Raw genomic sequence first — 18,797 nt, 5'->3', positions numbered from 1 at the left:
CAAGGTACAAAGGAGAACAGTCAGGAATGACCCCCAAAAAGGTGGATAGCAAGGCCCTTCATTGCTGTCAAGGAGCCTGGGGAAGAGCAGGCTCTGTTGAGAAGGTGACCTCTGAGAGGAAAAGTCTGCCGGGCCTCGGGAGCATTGGTCTGGGTTTCAGGGAGAAGGCTGAGGCGACAGACATAAGCTGGGTGAAGCCCTGGGCCTGGATGAGGTTTCTAGGGGCCGGGTGTACACAGAGGGGCCTGAGGACTAGACCCAGCAAGTCTGCCTTGGGAGGTTGGGAAGAGAGAGGGTCTGAAGGAAGACAGAAGGGGTAGCGGGCGAGGCCACGGAGGGCTGGGAGCTGGTGGCTGGAAGCCAGCTGGACAGCTGCTTCAGGAAGAGCCATCCTGAGCTCCGAGAAACAGAACCCAGGAAATGCTCAGAACAGACCCTTGAGTTTGGTGACCTGGAGATCTGGTGCACCTTTTATGACCTCAGGAGTGGATTCACCCCTGTAATGTGTGATGTGGCTAAAAACCCACCCAGGGCCCAAGAGAAAGTACCGTCAGCTCTTGCAAAGAGTTTTGCCACAAAAAGGAACAGAAACAGTAAAATGAGGATATAAGACCCAAGGGAGGGTTCTTATCTCTTGTTTGTTTCAAATGTGAGAAAGTACAGCAAGCGTTATCACCATAGGAGCCGAGTTTCTGAACAGCTGGCAGGTGGAGGGAGGTCTACATTTTGTGGCCTAGTAGAGTGACTGCTTCTGAGGGCCGGGGCACTCCCATCATCATGGCAGGAGGGAAGGCAGGGAGACGGGTAGGGCTCCATGTTGACGGCCCTGGTGGGTGGCATTGCTCCTTGGACATGGTTGCTAACATACAGTGTAGGCAGGTGACCAGTGCGTGTAAGACACCCTATGCCCAGATCACCTACAGAGAAGGGAAGTTTCTTTATGTTAATAAGCATATCTCATACCACAGTGACTTTGTTTTACCCGTTTCTTAGAAAATTGGCACTTCGATTAGCTTCCTTCCTCTTTCTGCTTGGTTACTGGGTACAGGTCATGACATTCATAAAACATCTTGGGGATTTTACTTACCCGGCAGTGATTGCTACCTTGCTGCCTTGATGAATCCCTTTTTAAAATTTGTTATCCTAACACTACAACTTTAAAGCCATACTAAGAGCAATGCAAGTGCTTTTGGAAATAGAGATTATGTTCACACTGCTTTAAATTTGATGCATAATATCTTAATTTATAGTAACTTATTACTGAGAATTTTTAATTATCTCACACGTAATTGATTTGTCCTTCTCAGGTATATTTCATTAAAGAACACAATATTGTTGCGCCGTATAAAATAGAAAGGGTAAGTAAAGCTTTTCATTTATTCCCGGCACTTTATATAGTGATTTTAAGCAGTAAGATTTTGTGATTTTATTAACATCTTTAATCGAATAGAAGAATAATAAAGAGTATTTAAAGCTTGTTACCAGCAGTTATAACAGAATTACCCAAGGGAGCCATAGCCTTTAGTCCAAGAGATTTCAATAAATTTTTGACTTAAAAAAATAAATGTGTCTAATAGGGGGGAGAAATAAAGCTTAAATTATTAGATTAGCAATTGAAATCAGAATGTGTGTCATTTATAAGGTTATTTGCTAACTGTATTTTTTAAAATGTTTAAGAAATATTTATAGGATATAAAATGCCCTTGAGAGCTGAATAATAATTTATAAATTGTCTTAATTGAGAGAGCTATGAGTATACTTACATACATTTCTGGTTTTCCAGGCCTTGTCAAGGAAGCATAGGCATCACATTTAACCGTTCTGTACATCACTTCATTCTTTGGCTTCAGCTTAATATATAGTAAAGGGGTAACTCCTACCAAAAGAGGGTTTTTACGGGACCTGCATTCAGGCTGGTGCTCTGCACATGGACACCACCGTGAATGAGGAAAAGCCACCCTCTCGGAGCAAACAGCCCCACAGGCTAAACCTCCGTCTGTCATAGGCCAGCCTGCAGTGTCTCAGCACTCGGGGAACTCGCAGACTACATGCTGTGGCTTTGAGGTTTATGCACAAGAAACACTGGCATTTACCAGTCAGAAACTGTAGATATGAGATTTAATTGCTCTCCACTGGTGCTGTTGGCATTTGGGGAAGGATGGTTCTTAATGGTGTGGGAGCATCCCTCACACTGCAGGTATAGACACCCTACTCACTGTTCCCCCTGGTGTTGAGTAGGACCTCAATGCACTGGGGTAGTAGGAACCCCCCCCCCCCCCCCCCCCCCCCCCCCCCCCCCCCCCCCCCCCGCCAAGTTGAGACCACTGCCTGGGGGACTCTCCCTCCCATCGCTCTCCTGATATCCACAAAGCTGTTCTTGGTCCATTGAGAAGTTATGTAAAAGGAGATGAGGGAGGTTTCCGAAGCAGAGAAGCTCTGTTGCTTCAGCGTAAAATGGGTGTGATTTTCAGATTGAAAAAGAGGGATAGTGACATCGGTGGTGACCATGAGAGATGGCGGAATAGGAAGCCCTGGTTCCTCTCATGGAGACCCTGATTCAGTCAACAATACATGGACCACCAGTGCCTTTTGTGACAAACCTGGAAACCAGTTAAGAGGCCCTGCACCCCAGGTTAGCATGGAAACAGCCCCACTGAAGCCAATAGGGATGTTTGTAACATCCTTTCAATATAGTCCCGCCCCCAATACTGTACCGCGTGATGGGAGGGAACTCGCAGCTCCTTCCGGGAGAAGACAGGACCGTGTCCAACCGTGTGTCCGGGACTGTGTTCTGACTGTTGGGGTGGCTGCCCGAGGGACTGGCTTCAGTGTTGCCTGTGTTGGAGCGGTGACAGGACCCAGCATGCTCTAGATGCCTGGGGCCACCGACCACGAGGAAAAGCTGGGCATCAGGCTGCCGCTCCAGGGACCTGTGGTCCAGCAGACGGAGGACAGTGCAGCCCAGCAGACGCTCCCTCAGGGCTAAGACGAGAGAATGTGACAAATCACATTAACCATCACAGGAGATATTCACCTGCCCTCTGAGCACCTAAATGTTTGAAGCAAACATTGACAGAATTGAAGGGAGAAATTGATAGCAACACAATAAAAATAGAAGATCTCAATGCCCCACTTCCTTTTTTTTTTTTTTTTTTTTAATGTTTCTTTATTTTGAGAAAGAGCACACAGTCGGGGAGGGGCAGAGAGAGAGAGAGAGGGAGAGAGAGAGAATCCCAAGTAGGCAAGTAGGCTCTGTGCTGTCAGTGTAGAACCTGACGCAGGGCTCGATCTCACGAACTGTGTGTGAGATCATGACCTGAGCCAAAATCAAGAGTTGGATGCTTAACCGGGTGCCCCTCGATGCCCCACTTTCAATAATAGGTAGAGCATCCAGACAGAAGGTCAGTTAGGAAACAGAGGATCTGAACAACAGTGTAGACCAGATGAACCTAAGAGACATACAGAGAACACTCCACCCAACAGCAGCAGAATACACATTCTTCTCAGGAGCACAAGGAACATTCCCTAGGACATAGCACATGTCACGTCACAAAACGAATTTAAGAAGATTGAAGTCATACCAGGCATCTTTTCTGACCGTGGTGGACTAAAACTAGAAATACATAGCAGAAGGCAAGTTCACAGGCGTTACCAGCAACGACCAGTGGGTCAAAGAAGAAATGGGGCAATTAAAAAACACCTCGAGACAAAATCGAAAACGGAACATGCCTAAACTTACAGGATGCGGCAAAAGCTGTACTAAGGGGCAAGTTTCTAGTGATACGTACCTACAGTAAAGGAAACATCTCATTTAAAAACCTAACTACACACCTCGAGAAATGAGAGAAAACAGCCAACTGAGTCCAAAGTTGGCAGAAGGGAAGAAATAATAAATGTAGCAGTAATGTCTGGCAGGGTCTGCTCCTGCCCCCTCCCCCACCCCCCAGCTCTCATTCCAGGGGGAGGAGCCGGCAGACACGGGCACAGCCCAGCAGAGGCATTGCAAATGTTCCTAAAGTAGTATGGTTGGGCTTCTTCTCTTCCCTTGATTTGATTTGTTTCCCTTCTTCTTAGGGCACAATGGAGTACGTTTTTGAATTGGATGTTTCAGGGAAAGTGGAAGATGTCGTGGAAACGTTGCTTCAGGTAAGCCAGCGCCTTCCTCGGGCATTCCCTGGGCAGAGAATTCAAAGCACGCTTAGGCAGAAACTTAAAAAAAGAAAAAAAAATCTTATTTATACATCTCTCTAAAACCATAATTTCTTTTCTAAATATGAAGCAGATTTACTTGAATATGTTGCATTTGAACACTGTATGTTAGGAAGAAGTCACAGATGTATCAGAAGTGATCTTACCTGTTACCGAGGAACAGAATGATTGCTGGTTTTCATTGCTTCTAAGGAAATATCTTTGTATCGTTTTGGAGAAAAAAAAATAAATTCTTGTACATTTGTATATTGTAGCTTCACAGAGCGTCCTGCCTTGACAAACTTGGGGACCAAACTGCTATGGTAAGAGTTTCTAAAGATCGGTGTCCTTTTCGTGAATTAAATTGTATTGAGGTTTCACTCCTAAATCCTTATTTTTTAATGGTTCTGTTTTAATAGATAACCGCTATTTTGCAGTCGCGTTTGGCTAGGACATCATTTGACAAGAACAGGTAAGTTTTTAATGATTTCGTTCCCAGATTCTAAAAGCAGCAGATGTCTTTGATCCGAGTGCCTCCTTTGGCCTGTCCCAGACCGCCGATGTCACCGTCCGGGCCCCCAGACCTGCGTGTTGTCGGGAATGTCCCTGCCTCCGCTTCTTCATCCTGACTTGGGTCAGCCAGACAGGCCTGTGGACTGATGCTCACTAAGATCTTTCTAGGCCGTCAACTTCCGTCTTTTCACCCTGCTGTTGGCCTGAGTTCAGGCCCCCACTGCCTTCACTCAGAACACTGTAGCGGCTGTGAGCTTGTCCACCTGACTCCAGTCTTCCCTTTTCCTATTCTCTCTTCCCTACCGAGGATGCCTTGAAAATGTGCTTTTTCTAAGGAACTTGATTATGTCGCACGTCTGTTTAAAACTCTTCAGGATTTCCAGCTGCCCTCAGGGTAAAGTCTGAACCTTACGTGGCTTAGGTTCTAGCCCTTGTGTGTGCAGTACGTGTGGTCGCTGGTGTCCTGTGGAATTCTGTGCTCCCGCTCTTTGCATCTGTGCAGATCCTGAATCAAATGGTCTGGTCCCTCTGAGCCTTCCTGCATGTTCCCTGTACTGAGAGCATTCAGCCTCCTTCCTCTTTTGCATCTGGCTGACTCTTACTTATTCTTCTGATTTCAGCTTGGCTGAAGTCACTTGTTTCCAGTTGTTCTGGAAAGTCTTATCCGACCCTTCAAGCTGTGATAGGTACCTTACTAAGGTGTCCTGTGGGGACTGGGAAACTATATTCCTACTAGTCCGGTGATTCTTTTCATTGATTTTCTCAGCTTTTCTAAGTATACAGCATATTTCCTGCAAATAATTATGCTTTTTGTACGGACCTGTGTTCTTATTGGTTTCTTGCCTTCTATTAAGTAGATCTGCATTTCCTCTCTAATACCACTGTATGAATCATTGTAACTGTATAATAACTCTTGATATTTACAGGTTCAGGGCCTCACACTTTATTTTCCTTTTCAGTTTATGTCTTCGCTATTCTTGGCCTTATCCTGCACTTCTATGTGCATTTAAGAACAGCTTGTCAAGTTCCATAAAAGAAAGCCCGCTGGGATTCTGATTGGGATTGCAATGAATCACTCATTTATTTAGGCCTTCTTTAACGTCTTCCTTATGATTTTCTCTGTAAAGGTCTTTCCCCACTTGTGTTAGATTTATTCCAGGGACTTCATATTTCTGACAGTGTTGTAAATGATGTCCTAAAAAGTCCTTTCCTGTTCATTGTTGATACATGGAATGCAGTGGATTTTTGTGTATTCAGTTTGTGGCTAAACTTCGTGATCAGTTCCATTAACTTTATATGTAAATTCTTTAATATGTACAAAATCTTGTCATAAATTATTACAGTCCCTGTTCACTAAATACCATTTTTATTTTAGATTCTTATTTCAGATTCCTACATTTGTAATGACTCCAGCTTAAGACAACGTAGAAAGTATTGGTTGAATAGACTCATTTATGGATTATCATATGCCAGGCTTTTGCTCCAGGCTTATGTTTATAAATGAGATTAGTTTGTAATATTCTGTTTTATTGCTATCTTTGTGAGATTTGTGACCTTACACTACATTTTAGAGTGTTGAAGCACTTGCCAGGAAAGCCATCTGGCCAATAATGTTTCTCTGTTTATGTTTGTTTGCTTCTCTTTCTGTTTCACCTATAAAGCATTAATCTTTCTTTCTGTTTTAATACTTGCAGGATATTTTAGGTAAATGGATTGCCAGGGGAAGAATAGCTTCCTTTTTAGGAAGGAAAAGGAATAAGAAGAATTAGCTTCTCTTGACCTACTTAGAATGCATAATTCTGAGTAGCGATTTTTTCAGTCCTGGGCTTCAGCATCGCATTAATTTTAAAAATGGCTCACTGTGGAGGTTTTAATTTAATCCAGCCTCCAAAATGTTAGGCTGAACAATTTAGAAAAGAAACTTTTACTGTATAAAATGCGATATTCCCGTGTGGTATACTTCCTCTCAAAGAAAGGTAAACTTTGACCATCATAGTTCCAAGGAAATACTTTCTTATTGAAGAAATAAAAGATAACTACGTTTATTTTTCTCTACCGTTCATTCTGAAAATTTTCAAATCCTCACAAGTCCGAAGAATAAGATAATGAACAGAGATACCCTATGAGTCACCAAGGGTTAATTTGTTAACATTTTGTCAGATTTGCTTTAGTTCTTGCACGTTCTGTGTTTGTGTGTGTACAAGTATATGTGTGTGTATATATATGTGTGTGTGTATGTGTGGGTGTATGTCTGATATTTATATTTCCTTTATACTTACATATATGTGTATATACATTATAAGTCGTGTGTACTTGTACGTAAATGTGTTACATATAAAATATTCTTTTTCAGAATCATTAGAAATTCCATTGCAAGACATGACACTTTACCCATAACCATCTCAACTTGTGTCTTTTACAAGGATCTTCTCTGGCACCCCTCCATTTTGTTACAGTACTCAAGTGGCAATCATTCTATAGCATCATGTAATTTATAGTGTCATATTCAAGTTGCCCCCATATGTACCCCAAAAATCCCCTTGAAAGTCTTTTATTTTGGACTAATTTGGGGTATAAAGGAAAGGTGTAAAGATAGCACACAGAGTTCTACAACTCACCTGCTTTCTCCTGTTGTTATATGGTTAGTCTGTCGATGTGGCCATATTTGGTTGGACAGATTCCTAGATTTGTGATTTCTTTTGTTGCTACTTAAATGTTTTCTTCCAATTATTTGTTACTGGTATGTAGAAATACAGTGTTTTGTTGTTGTTGTTGTTGCCTGCTTTGATTTTTACATCCACCTTGTATCCTGTGACATTTCCAGGTTTACTCATTAGTCCTGGTGGGTTTCTTTAAATTGCGTAGATTTCTGTATACATAATCGTTTCATCTGTGAATAATGACAGTTTCACAGAAATCCTCATGGCTTTTATTTCTGCGTTTTGCCTCATTGTGCTGTTTAATTAATGGATGTGATGGGAGCACATACTTGCCCTGTCCTTGATCTTACTGGAAAAGGGTTTGTTTCACTGCTGAAGAAAGAGGCTAGCTCTAGGTTTTTTATAGATGCCCTTCATCAGAATGAGGAAGCTCCATTTTATTCCTGGTTTGCGGAGAGCATTTTCAATAATAGGTTTAGAGTTTTGTTAATTTTTTCTTCTGCACTTCTTGAAATGATCATTTTTTTTCCACTTTATTCTGTTAATGTTGTGAATTACATTGATTGATTCTTTTTTTCAATGTTCAACCAACCTTATTCATGGGATAAATCCAACTTGATCATAATGTATTCTCCTTTTTTTATTACTTGATATCACTAGGTTTGCTTTGCTAGTATTTTGTAAAGGATTTTTGCCTCTATGTTCATGAGGGATGTTGCTCCATAAATCTTTAATGTATCTGTCGGGATTTGCTATCAGGGTTCTATTGGCCTCATCAGATGAGTTTAGCAATGTTCCGTCATCCTGTTTTCTGAAAGACTGCTTGTCAGATTATATTTCTTTCTTAAGTTTTTAACAGAATTCATTGGTAAAGCCATATAGGCCTGAGGGCTCTTACTCATTTATTTACTAGACATGAGACTGTGTATGTTGTCTGTTTCTTCCTGTGCCTGTTTTGGTTACGCTGTGTTTTTCAAAAAATTTGTCCACTTCATGGCACATTTATTGGTGTGAAATGGTTATTGTCCTTTTAATGTCAGTAAGATCTGTCGTGATGGTCGTCCCTCTTTCACTCCTTACATTGAAGCTGTGTGTTTTCTCTTTTCTTTCTTTGCCAGCCTTTCCAGGGCTTTGTCAATTTTATTAACCTTTCGAAGAACCAACTTTTGACTTTATTGATTTTTCTCTACTTTTCTATTTTATATAAAATGGATTTCCCCTCTTCTGATTTCCTTCCTTCAGCTTCCTTTGGGTTTAACTGTTCTTCTTCTAGCTTCTTACAAAAATCAGATCAGCAGTTTTAGACCTTCTTTTTGTACTTACATGTAAATTGACCTGTGTGGTGCTGCTTCACCTGCAGCCCACACATTTTATGTTTTCACTGTCTTTACTGCAAAAATATTTTGTAATTTCCTGTGCCATCTCTTCTGCGACCCATGGATTATTTAGAAGTGTGTTATTTAACTTCAGCCTATTTGGGGATTTTGTTATTGTTACCGACGTTTAGTTAAATACCATCTTGGTTCAGAGAATACGTTCCATATGACTCCAGTCTTTTGGTACTGTTGAGATTTGCTTTCAGCCCAGCATATGGGCTGTCTTGGTGAAAGTTCCGTATGTCCCTGAAAGGAAGGTGTGCTGGGCAGTTGTTGAATATAGTGTTGAGTAAATGCCATTTGGTTCCACCTGGCTGATGGTTGTTTTGATCATCTATACTCTGGCAAGTTTTTGTTGATTTGTTTTATCAGTTACCGCGAGAAGGGTGTTAAAATTGCCAGCAATGATTGTGGGATTATTCCCCTCCCATTTCTGTCAGTTCATGGCTTGTATATTAGGAAGCCATATTGTTAGGTTCACGTACATTTTGATGTGTAATGTCTTCTTTTTTTCAAATGTTTATTTTGACAGAGAGAGAACGTGATGAGTGGGAGAAGGTGAAAGAGAGAGAGAGGGAGGGAGAGAGGGAGGGAGGATCCCAAGCAGGCTCTGCACTATCAGCCCAGAGCCCGACACAGGGCTCAGTCTCACGAACCATGAGATCATGACCTGAGCCGAACTCAAGAGTCAGATGCTCAACCGACTGAGCCAGCCAGGCGCCCTAGATGTGTAATGTCTTCTTGATGCCCTGAACCCTTCATCATTATGAAGTATCCCTCTTTATCCATTTGTCTTGAAGTCTGCTTTGTCCTCTCCTAATCTGGCCATACGAGTTCCTCATATGGTATGATGGCATGGTATTTCCTTTTCTGTCCCTCTACTTTTTTTTTTTTTTTTTTTTTTTTTTAACGTTTATTTATTTTTGAGACAGAGAGAGAGCATGAATGGGGGAGGGACAGAGAGAGAGGGAGACACAGAATCGGAAGCAGGCTCCAGGCTCTGAGCCATCAGCCCAGAGCCCGACGCGGGGCTCGAACTCACAGACCGCGAGATCGTGACCTGAGTTGAAGTCGGACGCTTAACCGACTGAGCCACCCAGGCGCACCATCTGTCCCTCTACTTTTAACCTGTCTGTGTCTTCATTCTGTTACCAGACAACACACACTTTATGTAGTTGAGTCTTGCTTTTCATGCAGTCTGACACCCTCCCTTTTTAATTGGGATGCTTAATTCATTTGTAATTATGTGTTATTAATATAGTTGCTTTTAAATCCCCTATCTCAGTATTTGTTAGCATTCCATTTGTTCTTGGCTTTTCTGACTCTCCATTCTTGCCTTCTTTGGGGTAAATCTAATATTTCTAAGTAGTCCATTTTGTCTACTGTCTTGACTTTTTAAGCTGTGCCACTTTGTATCATTTTTAGTGGTTGCTCTAGAGATTACAGTAGGCACCTGGGACCATAGTGTATCTTCGATAATATTACACTACTCTACAACAATGCTTTACAGCAGTGTATTTCCATATGGCCTCTCCTGCCCATAAGACCTGATCTTATGGTCTTATATTATATTTCTATATCTAGCATGAAGCCCATAACCACGGAGTTCTTATTTTTGCTTCAAAAAAAAAAAAAATCATTTGATTTTTAAAAGAATTTAGCTACGTACATGTGTGTATGTAAACTAAATATACAGAAAAATACATCTTGTTCCATATACTCAGATATTTAAACATGTACTCATTCTGCAACTCCAGTGTGTTTAATCTAGTCTCATTTCTCCTCGGGTTGAAGAACTTTCTGTCACATTTCTTGTAGTGCAGTCCTGTTCAGTGATTTCTTTCGGAGTAGGTCTCTCTGAATATATCTTTATTTCCCCTTCATTTCTGAAGGGCATTTTTGTTGGATATGGAATTCTGGGTTGGTTTTCTTGTCACTATTTTAAAGAATTCTGTTCTTTTGTATGTTGGTGTCCCCTGTTTGCTGTGAAGTCACATCATGTGTTGTCCTGTTGCCTGCATGTAAGGTGTAGTTTTCTCTGTGCTCATCCTGCCTGGGGACCTCACGGTTTGGGGGTAACATGAGTCTAGAACCCGTGTCTCTCGTCGGTTCTTCCGCATTCTCTCCCTCAGTGTTTCTTCTGCCCCATATTCAGTCTCTTCCCCTGGAACTGGAGTTATGCCTATGTCAGTGTGTTTTGTATATTCCCTCAGCTGTCAGATACTCTGTTCTGTTCTTTTTTTTTTTATCATTTTGTTTCAGGCCACTTTTTATTCACCCATTTTCAGCCTGACCCGACTTCTTCCCTGCTATCTCCGGTCTGTTCAGCTTGTTTAATTAATTCTTCATTTCTCCCATCCAGATTTTTCATTCCTAGCGTTTCCTCTTGGTTCTTTCTCCTAGTTTTGATTCCTCCGGTGAAATTCCCTTTGTCTTCACACATGTTCTTCATCTTCTAGATATTTAGCGTGTTTCTGATCTCGAAGTCTCCCTGTGGTGGATCCGACCTTGAGTCATCTTCCATTGAATCTTTTCTCTCAGGAGCATGGGTCATATTTTCTGGATTCTTTGTGTTTCTTGTAACTTGTTATCGTATGCTGAGTGTTGGGTTTTAAAAAGAACTGTGGAGACTGAACTAAATACTATTTACCTCCAAAAGTAGTTGGGCGCCCCTTCTTCTGTATGGCCACCTGTGCTGAGGCTCTGACAGGGTGCTGACCATGTGACCCCTGATCGAGGGGGGTCAGGGCTTCACTGCAGCCCTCGTTCCATTCCCCGTCTCTGCTGCGGGCGATTGAGACTTCCTTCCAGCAGGGCTTGGGATCCGAGCCCTCAGAGGATCCCTAGAGCCATCTTTATGCCATGGAGCTGAACCACCTGCTTTCGGAGCCGGGGGCGACCTCCGTCTGCTTTCCCCCCGGTTGGCAGCATCTTTGCACCTCCACTCTCAGTCCTGACTCTGCCTTCTGCTTCCCTGCAGACCTCTCTCCATCCCGCAGCCCTTCCCCTTCTAACACAGGTCATTCCTCTTCCCACCACCCAGCTGTTTCTCTCTTCTTTTAGGTTTCTTTGCATCTAAGCTTTCTGATGGCTTTGTAAAAGGCTTGTGTAGCCCTCCAGCTGGTTTTTGTGGTGAGGGTGAGAGCTCTGAGGTCCCCTTGACTTCTCAAGGAACCTCAAGTCTGTCCCGTGGGCTTTTGTCCCATTGTTACTGGCAGGGGAGATTTTTTTTTTAATATTTATGTATTTTTGAGAGAGAGACAGAGAGCCCATGTGTGCACATGTGCAGGGGAGGGGCAGAGAGAGAGGGAGACGGGGGATCCGAAGCAGGCTCCCCGCCGTCAGCACGGAGCCCTGCACGGGGCTCAAACCCACGAATCAGGAGATGATGACCTGAAGCTGAAGTCAGATGCTTAACCGTCTGAGCCGCCGAGATGCCCCAGGGAAGATTTATTTTTATCCCAGTTACTTTTACAAAGGAATTGCTTTAAAATATCGATGACATGGTTGTTTCCCCTCTATTTTGTTTTAATTAGTAAAAAAAAAAAAAGGAAAATGGGCTTTTTTGACTAAACGATTTAGGAGGAGGTAGTGGAAAGATCATGTGTGACTGGTTTTTCTGCAGTAAATCCACAAAAGAACTACCTTGGAACTGACATACAAGTGATTGTAATTATATACTCATAGCCTCCTAAAGTAGAATGTGAAGTAAATGCCATTTACGCCAGGAGACTTATGGGACTATAAAAATAGGGCTTAGTGGCCCCCAAACAGCAAAATACGTTAATCTAAGAATAGTTTCAGGGCACCTGGGTGGTTCAGTCAGTTGAGCGCCCGACTGTTTTGGTTCTAGTTATGATCTCATGGTTGTGGGATCGAGCCCTGCATCAGGCTCTTTGCTGAGAGCACTGAGTCTGCTTGGGATTCTCTGTCCCTCTCTCACTGTCCCTCTGCCGTGCGCACTCTCTCTCACAAAATAAATAAACTTAAAAATAACGGTTTCAAGGCCAGTTTATGTTGGGAGGAAGAAGAGTTGAGCTATAAGGGATTATTTAGTATAATTTACTTGTCTGTTTTCTATGATACATAAGTTCATCTGTTGTTTTTTTCTAAGTTTTCATTATGCCATTTAAAAGAATGTCAGGGTTTTGTTTGTGTAAAGAATGCCCGTTTGATTTAAGCGACCAATTTAGATTACCGTTGTTCTTGTATTAAATGTCGTGTTTAGACACCTCGTGCAGAGTCAGGCTGTAGCTCCCTTAGAGAAAGTTAAACCTAGAAATTCGATTGATTTCTGATTTTTCTCGCTTTTGCTGCAAACTGTATTGTCAGATTCCAGAGTGTTTCTGAAAAGCTGCACATGGAATGCCAGGCAGAAATGGTGACCCCGCTGGTGACGAACCCTGGACACGTGTGCATCACGGACACGAACCTGTATTTCCAGCCTCTCAACGGCCACCCGGTGAGGAAGGACACAGGGTCAGCGGGACGGCTGTGTTAGCACCAGACTATTCACCCTCCCTGTGAGCCTGACCTCGAGGTTACAGTGTTCCCCTGTCCTGGTGGATCAGAATCCGCCCCCTCCCCTCCAGCACCTGTGTGTTTAACAGGCCTCCCTGTGTCATCTCGAGGCCTGCTCATCCAGATCTGAGCTCTTCTGATGTCTTTTCCGTAATTTGGGGATCACTTGTTCTCAGTGCGGTGAAAAGAAACCCTGCCCCTCCCACTTTTAGTGAAGAGTCAGTGGAGGTTTGTTACAGCTTTCTACTCGGAAGCACTTCGAGAAATGGATGTTTTCTGTACATCTGTTTATGCGTTTGTATATGCGGTATATTTTGTTTTTCTTTAATTAGGAACAAACTCAGTAGGTCTCCATACGCAAAGGAGCGAACGAAGTGGCCCTCTGCCAGCTAGCGCGGGGTGTGTGTGCGGATGCTGGAAAGGGGCAGCTGTAGTGCTTCTGCTCTGGAAACAGGCTCCTCTTTCACAATGACTTTAGGCTTACTGGGCCAGAAAGTGAACTTGAACTCAGATTTTCACACTAAAGTTTGTAAAGATTTGTAGCTTTCTCTGGATCTCACCCCTTTTTGGCCTGGTTCATTAGAAGAACAGAAATCCTAATACACCATGATAAGACAGTCGGACCATTTGGTGCGACTTTCAGCTTAAAGAACGTGTTTTCTGTCGTAGGAGGCTGCATCCTGGAAATTCTCCAGGCTGGTCACTCAGTCACTATGTCACTAAAACATCTAACACTTTTGTGTGAAAAGTGGTGCTATGACAATTTTGTCCACCAGGTGGCGGGGCACCCTCACCGAGCCCTGCAGTAGACCCTACGCATTGCTGATGGGCGTTCTCTCCTGGTGTAATACTTGGCTTGGCCGCTACTGTTACTGTGGCTTGGGTCCAAAACTGTAGGAAAATATCTGAGTATGTGCCATAGCTTGAGAATCCACAGTATGAGCATACATCCCCTCCCAAATCTCTGGGCTAGGATCCTTGACCAGTCTTCAGGCAGTTTCCACAGTTGCGTATCCTGGCCTCTGCGGGCTCCTCTTCCCTCTCACTCGGGAAAAGCACGGATGTGTCACCTTTTAGCCAATCTCCGTGGCTTTTTTTTTTAAGTTTATTTATTGATTTTGAGGGGGAGGGGGAGGGAGATTTTGAGAGGGAGGGGCACAGAGACAAGGAGAGAGAGAATCCTAAGCAGGCTCTGCCCTGTCAGTATGGAGCCGGACGTGGGGCTCAGTCCCATGACCTGTGAGACCATGACCTGAGCTGAAACCCAGAACGGAACCCAGGGTTGGAGGCTTAATTGACTGAGCCGCCCAGGGACCCCCCTCAGTGGCTTTTCTAACCTTGCTCTCCCCTTACTAGTGTTTTAAGCCTTTAGAGAAGCAAGAAAATATTCTTCCTCATAAAGAACAAAACTTTTAGAGGACCTGCTTAATAGTGTAGTTGTTTATGAGCCTTAACACAATGTAGTTTGTACAGAAATAAAGATGATTACAGAAATAAAAAAAGATGTAATGTGTCAGTTGTAAGCAAACCATTGATCTATAAAAAGCAAAATTCCTGAGAAGTTACCTGTACCAGCACGTTAATATTCCTTGTCACTCAGCAGCAGCCTGGCAGTATCCTGAGCGATAGATTAGAGCATTTATCATATTCTGGGTACTGAGTGAAGGTAACAGAACTTGTCCAAGGTCATAAAGTTCGTGAAAAAGGGCAGACCAGGGGCACCTGGGTGGCTCAGTTGGTCAGACATCCGACTTCGGCTCAGGTCACGATCTCACAGCTCGTGACTTCGAGCCCCACATCCAGCTCTGTGCTGACAGCTCAGAGCCTGGAGCCTGCTTCGGATTCTGTGCCTCCCACTCTCTCTGTCTCTGCCCTGCTCGTGCTCTGTCTCTCCTTCAAAATTAAATCAACATTTTAAAAACAAATAAAAACAAAAAAAAAAAAAAGGAAAAGGAAAAGGGCAGAGCAGCATGTAAAACCAGAAGTGGAGAGAGTGCGTCTGTGTGCCTGTGTGGGAGATGGGCAGAGAGAGAAGGTGAGAGAGAACCCCAAGCCGGCTCCACACTGTCGGCAACAGAGCCCGAAGTGGGGCTCGATCCCACGAACTGTGAGACAATGACCTGAGCTGAAACCAAGATGCTCAACTGACTGAGCCACCCAGGCGCCCCATAAAATCTCCCTTTCCAGTTGTTCACGTGTAACGCTTTGGAAAAGCAAGATTTGGCCCCTTTTTTCACCTTTCTGATACCAAAGGACAGCTTCTAATTGTGTCAGAGTGTTGATGTCTGAAGCTGCCTTTCTACTTTTAAAGAAACCCGTGGTGCAGATAACACTCCAGGATGTCCGCCGCATTTACAAGAGGAGACATGGCCTCATGCCTTTGGTGAGTTCGTGTGCAGTGTCCCTTCTGGGTGGAGGACTGTCATGTCTTCAGTTTAGCCAGTGGTCTCTCCGCTTGTACATACCCAGGGCGTGATTGAAAAGCGCAGGTATGTTGTCATAAGCACATTGACTCTGAGTCTTTCTTTCAGATGAGCTGTGTGCGTGCGCGCACACACACACACACACACACACACGTCACTAAACCAAATTTGTATGTGGAGATTATAAATAAATAAGACCTACAGATAAAAAATAGAAATGTTTAATTGAAAGGCTTTTGTACTCACGTAGCTTGTTTTGAGATTGCAGGGTAAATACAACGCTATTTACTTTACTGTTTTCTTCCTGAATTTACAGGGCTTGGAAGTGTTTTGCACCGAAGATGACCTCTGTTCTGACATCTACCTGAAGTTCTATGAACCTCAAGACAGAGATGACCTCTATTTTTATATTGCCACGTATCTAGGTTTGGTGCTCACCCTTCATTGTATCTATTCCTTCTATTCTGTTCATCTTCTAGTTCAACTCCTAAGTGCCTGGGGTAGGAAGTAAGAAGCTTGCTATATGTAGAATCCCCTTTCCGGGTCTGCTTGGTTCTCCTCAGCAGGGACTGTGGCTGGCAGAATGGCCTTCCAAAAACCGAGGGAGATAGAAGTGAAACTTGGTAATAGCTCATGCCAATTGCGTCTTTTAAAATCTCTTGATAAATACATTTAAATGTTTGTTACTTTTTAACACCTCCCACGTTGAATGAATTCTAAAGAATCCATCTAATTGTTTTTATGTTCATTCATGTCTTGTATTCATTTATGAAAACCAAGACTTGGTTTCTTAATATGAGGCCGTGAGTTACCCAGTCATGTGTCTGTGAGCGTTAGCTGTGGTCTTAATCGCAGAGCTGAAGAACAGCACCGAAGGTGCACGTGAGCCTTTTGTACTCAGTACAATACTATGGGACTTGATTTGCTTTTTTTATTTTATTTAAAAACATTTTTTTTAACGTTTATTTATTATTGAGAGACAGACACAGAGCGTGAGCGGGAAGGGGTAGAGAGAGAGAGAGGGAGACACAGAATCTGAAGCAGGCTCCAGGCTCTGAGCTGTCCCCACAGAGCCTGATGCAGGACTCAAACCCACAAACCATGAAATCATGACCTGAGCCGAAGTCGGATGCTTAGCCGACTTGATTTGCTTTTAATTAATATTTCCTCAGTCTTCCATAAAAATGTGAATTTTCCCACCTTTGTTAGAAAGAACACCTATATTTTTCTTTTTAGGCATAAACGATATGAAGTTGTATATGGTTCAGTTGAGTTATTCTTGTTTACAGAGTTGTCTGTAAACCGTGAAAACTACAATGGGTTGATTTTCAAAAATAGATGTTGGGCTTCTATGAATGCCATCTTAATTTTGTTTGCTGCTTTTACTCCCTTGGAAATGGAATTTTCCCTCAAAGAAGAATCGTTTATTTTCAATAAGAAATATATTTTATTTTCTAGTAGGTTTAGAGTTCATTTTTTTTCGTCTCACATTAAGCTCTTACGTTTAATTTAATGCCTAAGTATAGCTCTGATATGAGTTGACTGTTATTTCTTGCCTTCTGATTAATTTTTTTTTTTCATTTTATTTCTCTAACTATATAACAAGATTACAACAAAAAACTCAACTTTCATGGTGAGTCCTCAAATCTCAAGTCAAGGAACTTGCCATGACCTAAAAACCTGTCTTCTGTAAATCTTCCTTATTCTCCCTGGTATTATTCCTCAGGTTGGTCAGACTTTCTCTGAGGTGTTCTGAGTGTGGGAAATGAGAAGAAGAAGCATTTTGATTTTTTTAACCCCTTTCCTCATAGCTGGTCGGAGAAGCAACGTGGTAAAAGTAAATAGTAAATACTGAGCCAGCAGATGAGTTAGATAAGTGGCTTGGTGCAGCCAGCAACAGGTCGACAGAATTTTCTCAACAAAAGAGAGCAGTCAGTCACTTCATGCTCTCTGAGAGGAAAGCTATCCTTGGTGCCACATACTGATTCCAAGTTTCCTGAGGTGTTCTGGGCGGCGGAGGGGGTGGCCCTTCTGGCTCTTCTCATTTGAGAAATTAGGTTTTCCTGCCAGAGACCTTTTTCTCCTTCAGCCTTGCTCCTCACCCGCATACATAATGCACAGGCATCAGCAAACCAGCTGTCGTACACCTCTTCCTAATCTAAAAGAAGACTGAAAGATTATTTTTGTTTTGATTGCATAAAAAAATGGAGGAAATAAGCTTTTACGAGCGGCCATGGCTTCTTTAGGGCGTTAAAACTCAAGCACTTTGTATATGTGGCAGACTATATATAATATAGTAAGTATTATGCATTACCATGTAATTTACATATTTGCTCCATACCTTCATATTTGTTTTCTTTCATATATCTGATACACAAGTATGTTTTATACCATATATGTGATAATATTCCCTCCTGGATCTTGGAGATAGTCACACAACACAACGGCTGTTTGGTGAAAACCAGCCATAGCCTCCTTTTCGTTTTCTTTCTTTTTAAAAAAAAAAATTTTTTTTTTTATGTTCATTTATTTTTGAGAGACAGGGAGCGTGAGCGGGGGAGGGGCTTAGAGAGAGGGAGGCACAGAATCCGAAGCAGGCCCCAGGCTCCGAGCCGTCCGCACAGAGCCCGACGCGGGGCTCGAACCCACGAACCGTGAGATCATGACCTGAGCCGCGGTCGGACGCCCAACCGACGGAGCCGCCCGGGCGCCCCTCGTTTTCTTAAAATGTATTTTTCAAAAACGCGTTGAAGGGCCTCCGTGGAAGGCACCTAGCTTTTACACGCTCAGTAACACGTAGCCAGCGCTCGCCCAGCTCGGTGGTGACCGCGGGCCCCGTCCTCCTCAGAGCACCACGTCGCGGAGCGCACGGCCGAAAGCTACACCCTGCAGTGGCAGCGCGGGCACCTCTCCAACTACCAGTACCTCCTGCACCTCAACAACCTGGCCGACCGCAGCTGCAACGACCTCTCTCAGTACCCGGTGTTTCCGTGGATAATAAACGATTACTGCAGCGCAGAACTGGGTAATTGCCGCCGCGCTGAGTTTGTAGAGGGAAGAATGGATTCTCACTGAGAATCGTGTTGTGATATGTAAGCACGTTAGAACTCATCTTG

At 43.2% G+C, this 18,797-nt stretch overlaps 1 protein-coding gene across 3 annotated transcripts in view; it reads left to right on the top strand.

Annotated features, from left to right (window-relative positions):
- The window catches only part of NSMAF (neutral sphingomyelinase activation associated factor), a 60,277-nt gene that overhangs the window by 23,705 nt on the left and 17,775 nt on the right, over positions 1 to 18,797 (top strand). For 2 of the 3 annotated variants that reach the window (XM_042924153.1, XM_042924154.1), the window contains exons 6-13: positions 1,308 to 1,358; positions 4,075 to 4,146; positions 4,464 to 4,511; positions 4,608 to 4,660; positions 13,070 to 13,199; positions 15,570 to 15,641; positions 15,998 to 16,106; positions 18,530 to 18,706. In XM_042924153.1, coding sequence (XP_042780087.1) covers positions 1,308 to 1,358; positions 4,075 to 4,146; positions 4,464 to 4,511; positions 4,608 to 4,660; positions 13,070 to 13,199; positions 15,570 to 15,641; positions 15,998 to 16,106; positions 18,530 to 18,706 — 712 coding nt within the window. Of the gene's footprint in view, positions 1 to 1,307; positions 1,359 to 2,395; positions 2,633 to 4,074; positions 4,147 to 4,463; positions 4,512 to 4,607; positions 4,661 to 13,069; positions 13,200 to 15,569; positions 15,642 to 15,997; positions 16,107 to 18,529; positions 18,707 to 18,797 lie in introns of those variants that run through there. The other variant, XM_042924155.1, reaches the window with a different exon arrangement.

Source organism: Panthera leo, chromosome F2 (genome assembly GCF_018350215.1).
Source record: "Panthera leo isolate Ple1 chromosome F2, P.leo_Ple1_pat1.1, whole genome shotgun sequence".
Taxonomy (NCBI): Eukaryota; Metazoa; Chordata; class Mammalia; order Carnivora; family Felidae; genus Panthera; species Panthera leo.
Note: the sequence above shows the minus strand (reverse complement) of the source record. Positions and strands in the feature narration are given on the sequence as shown.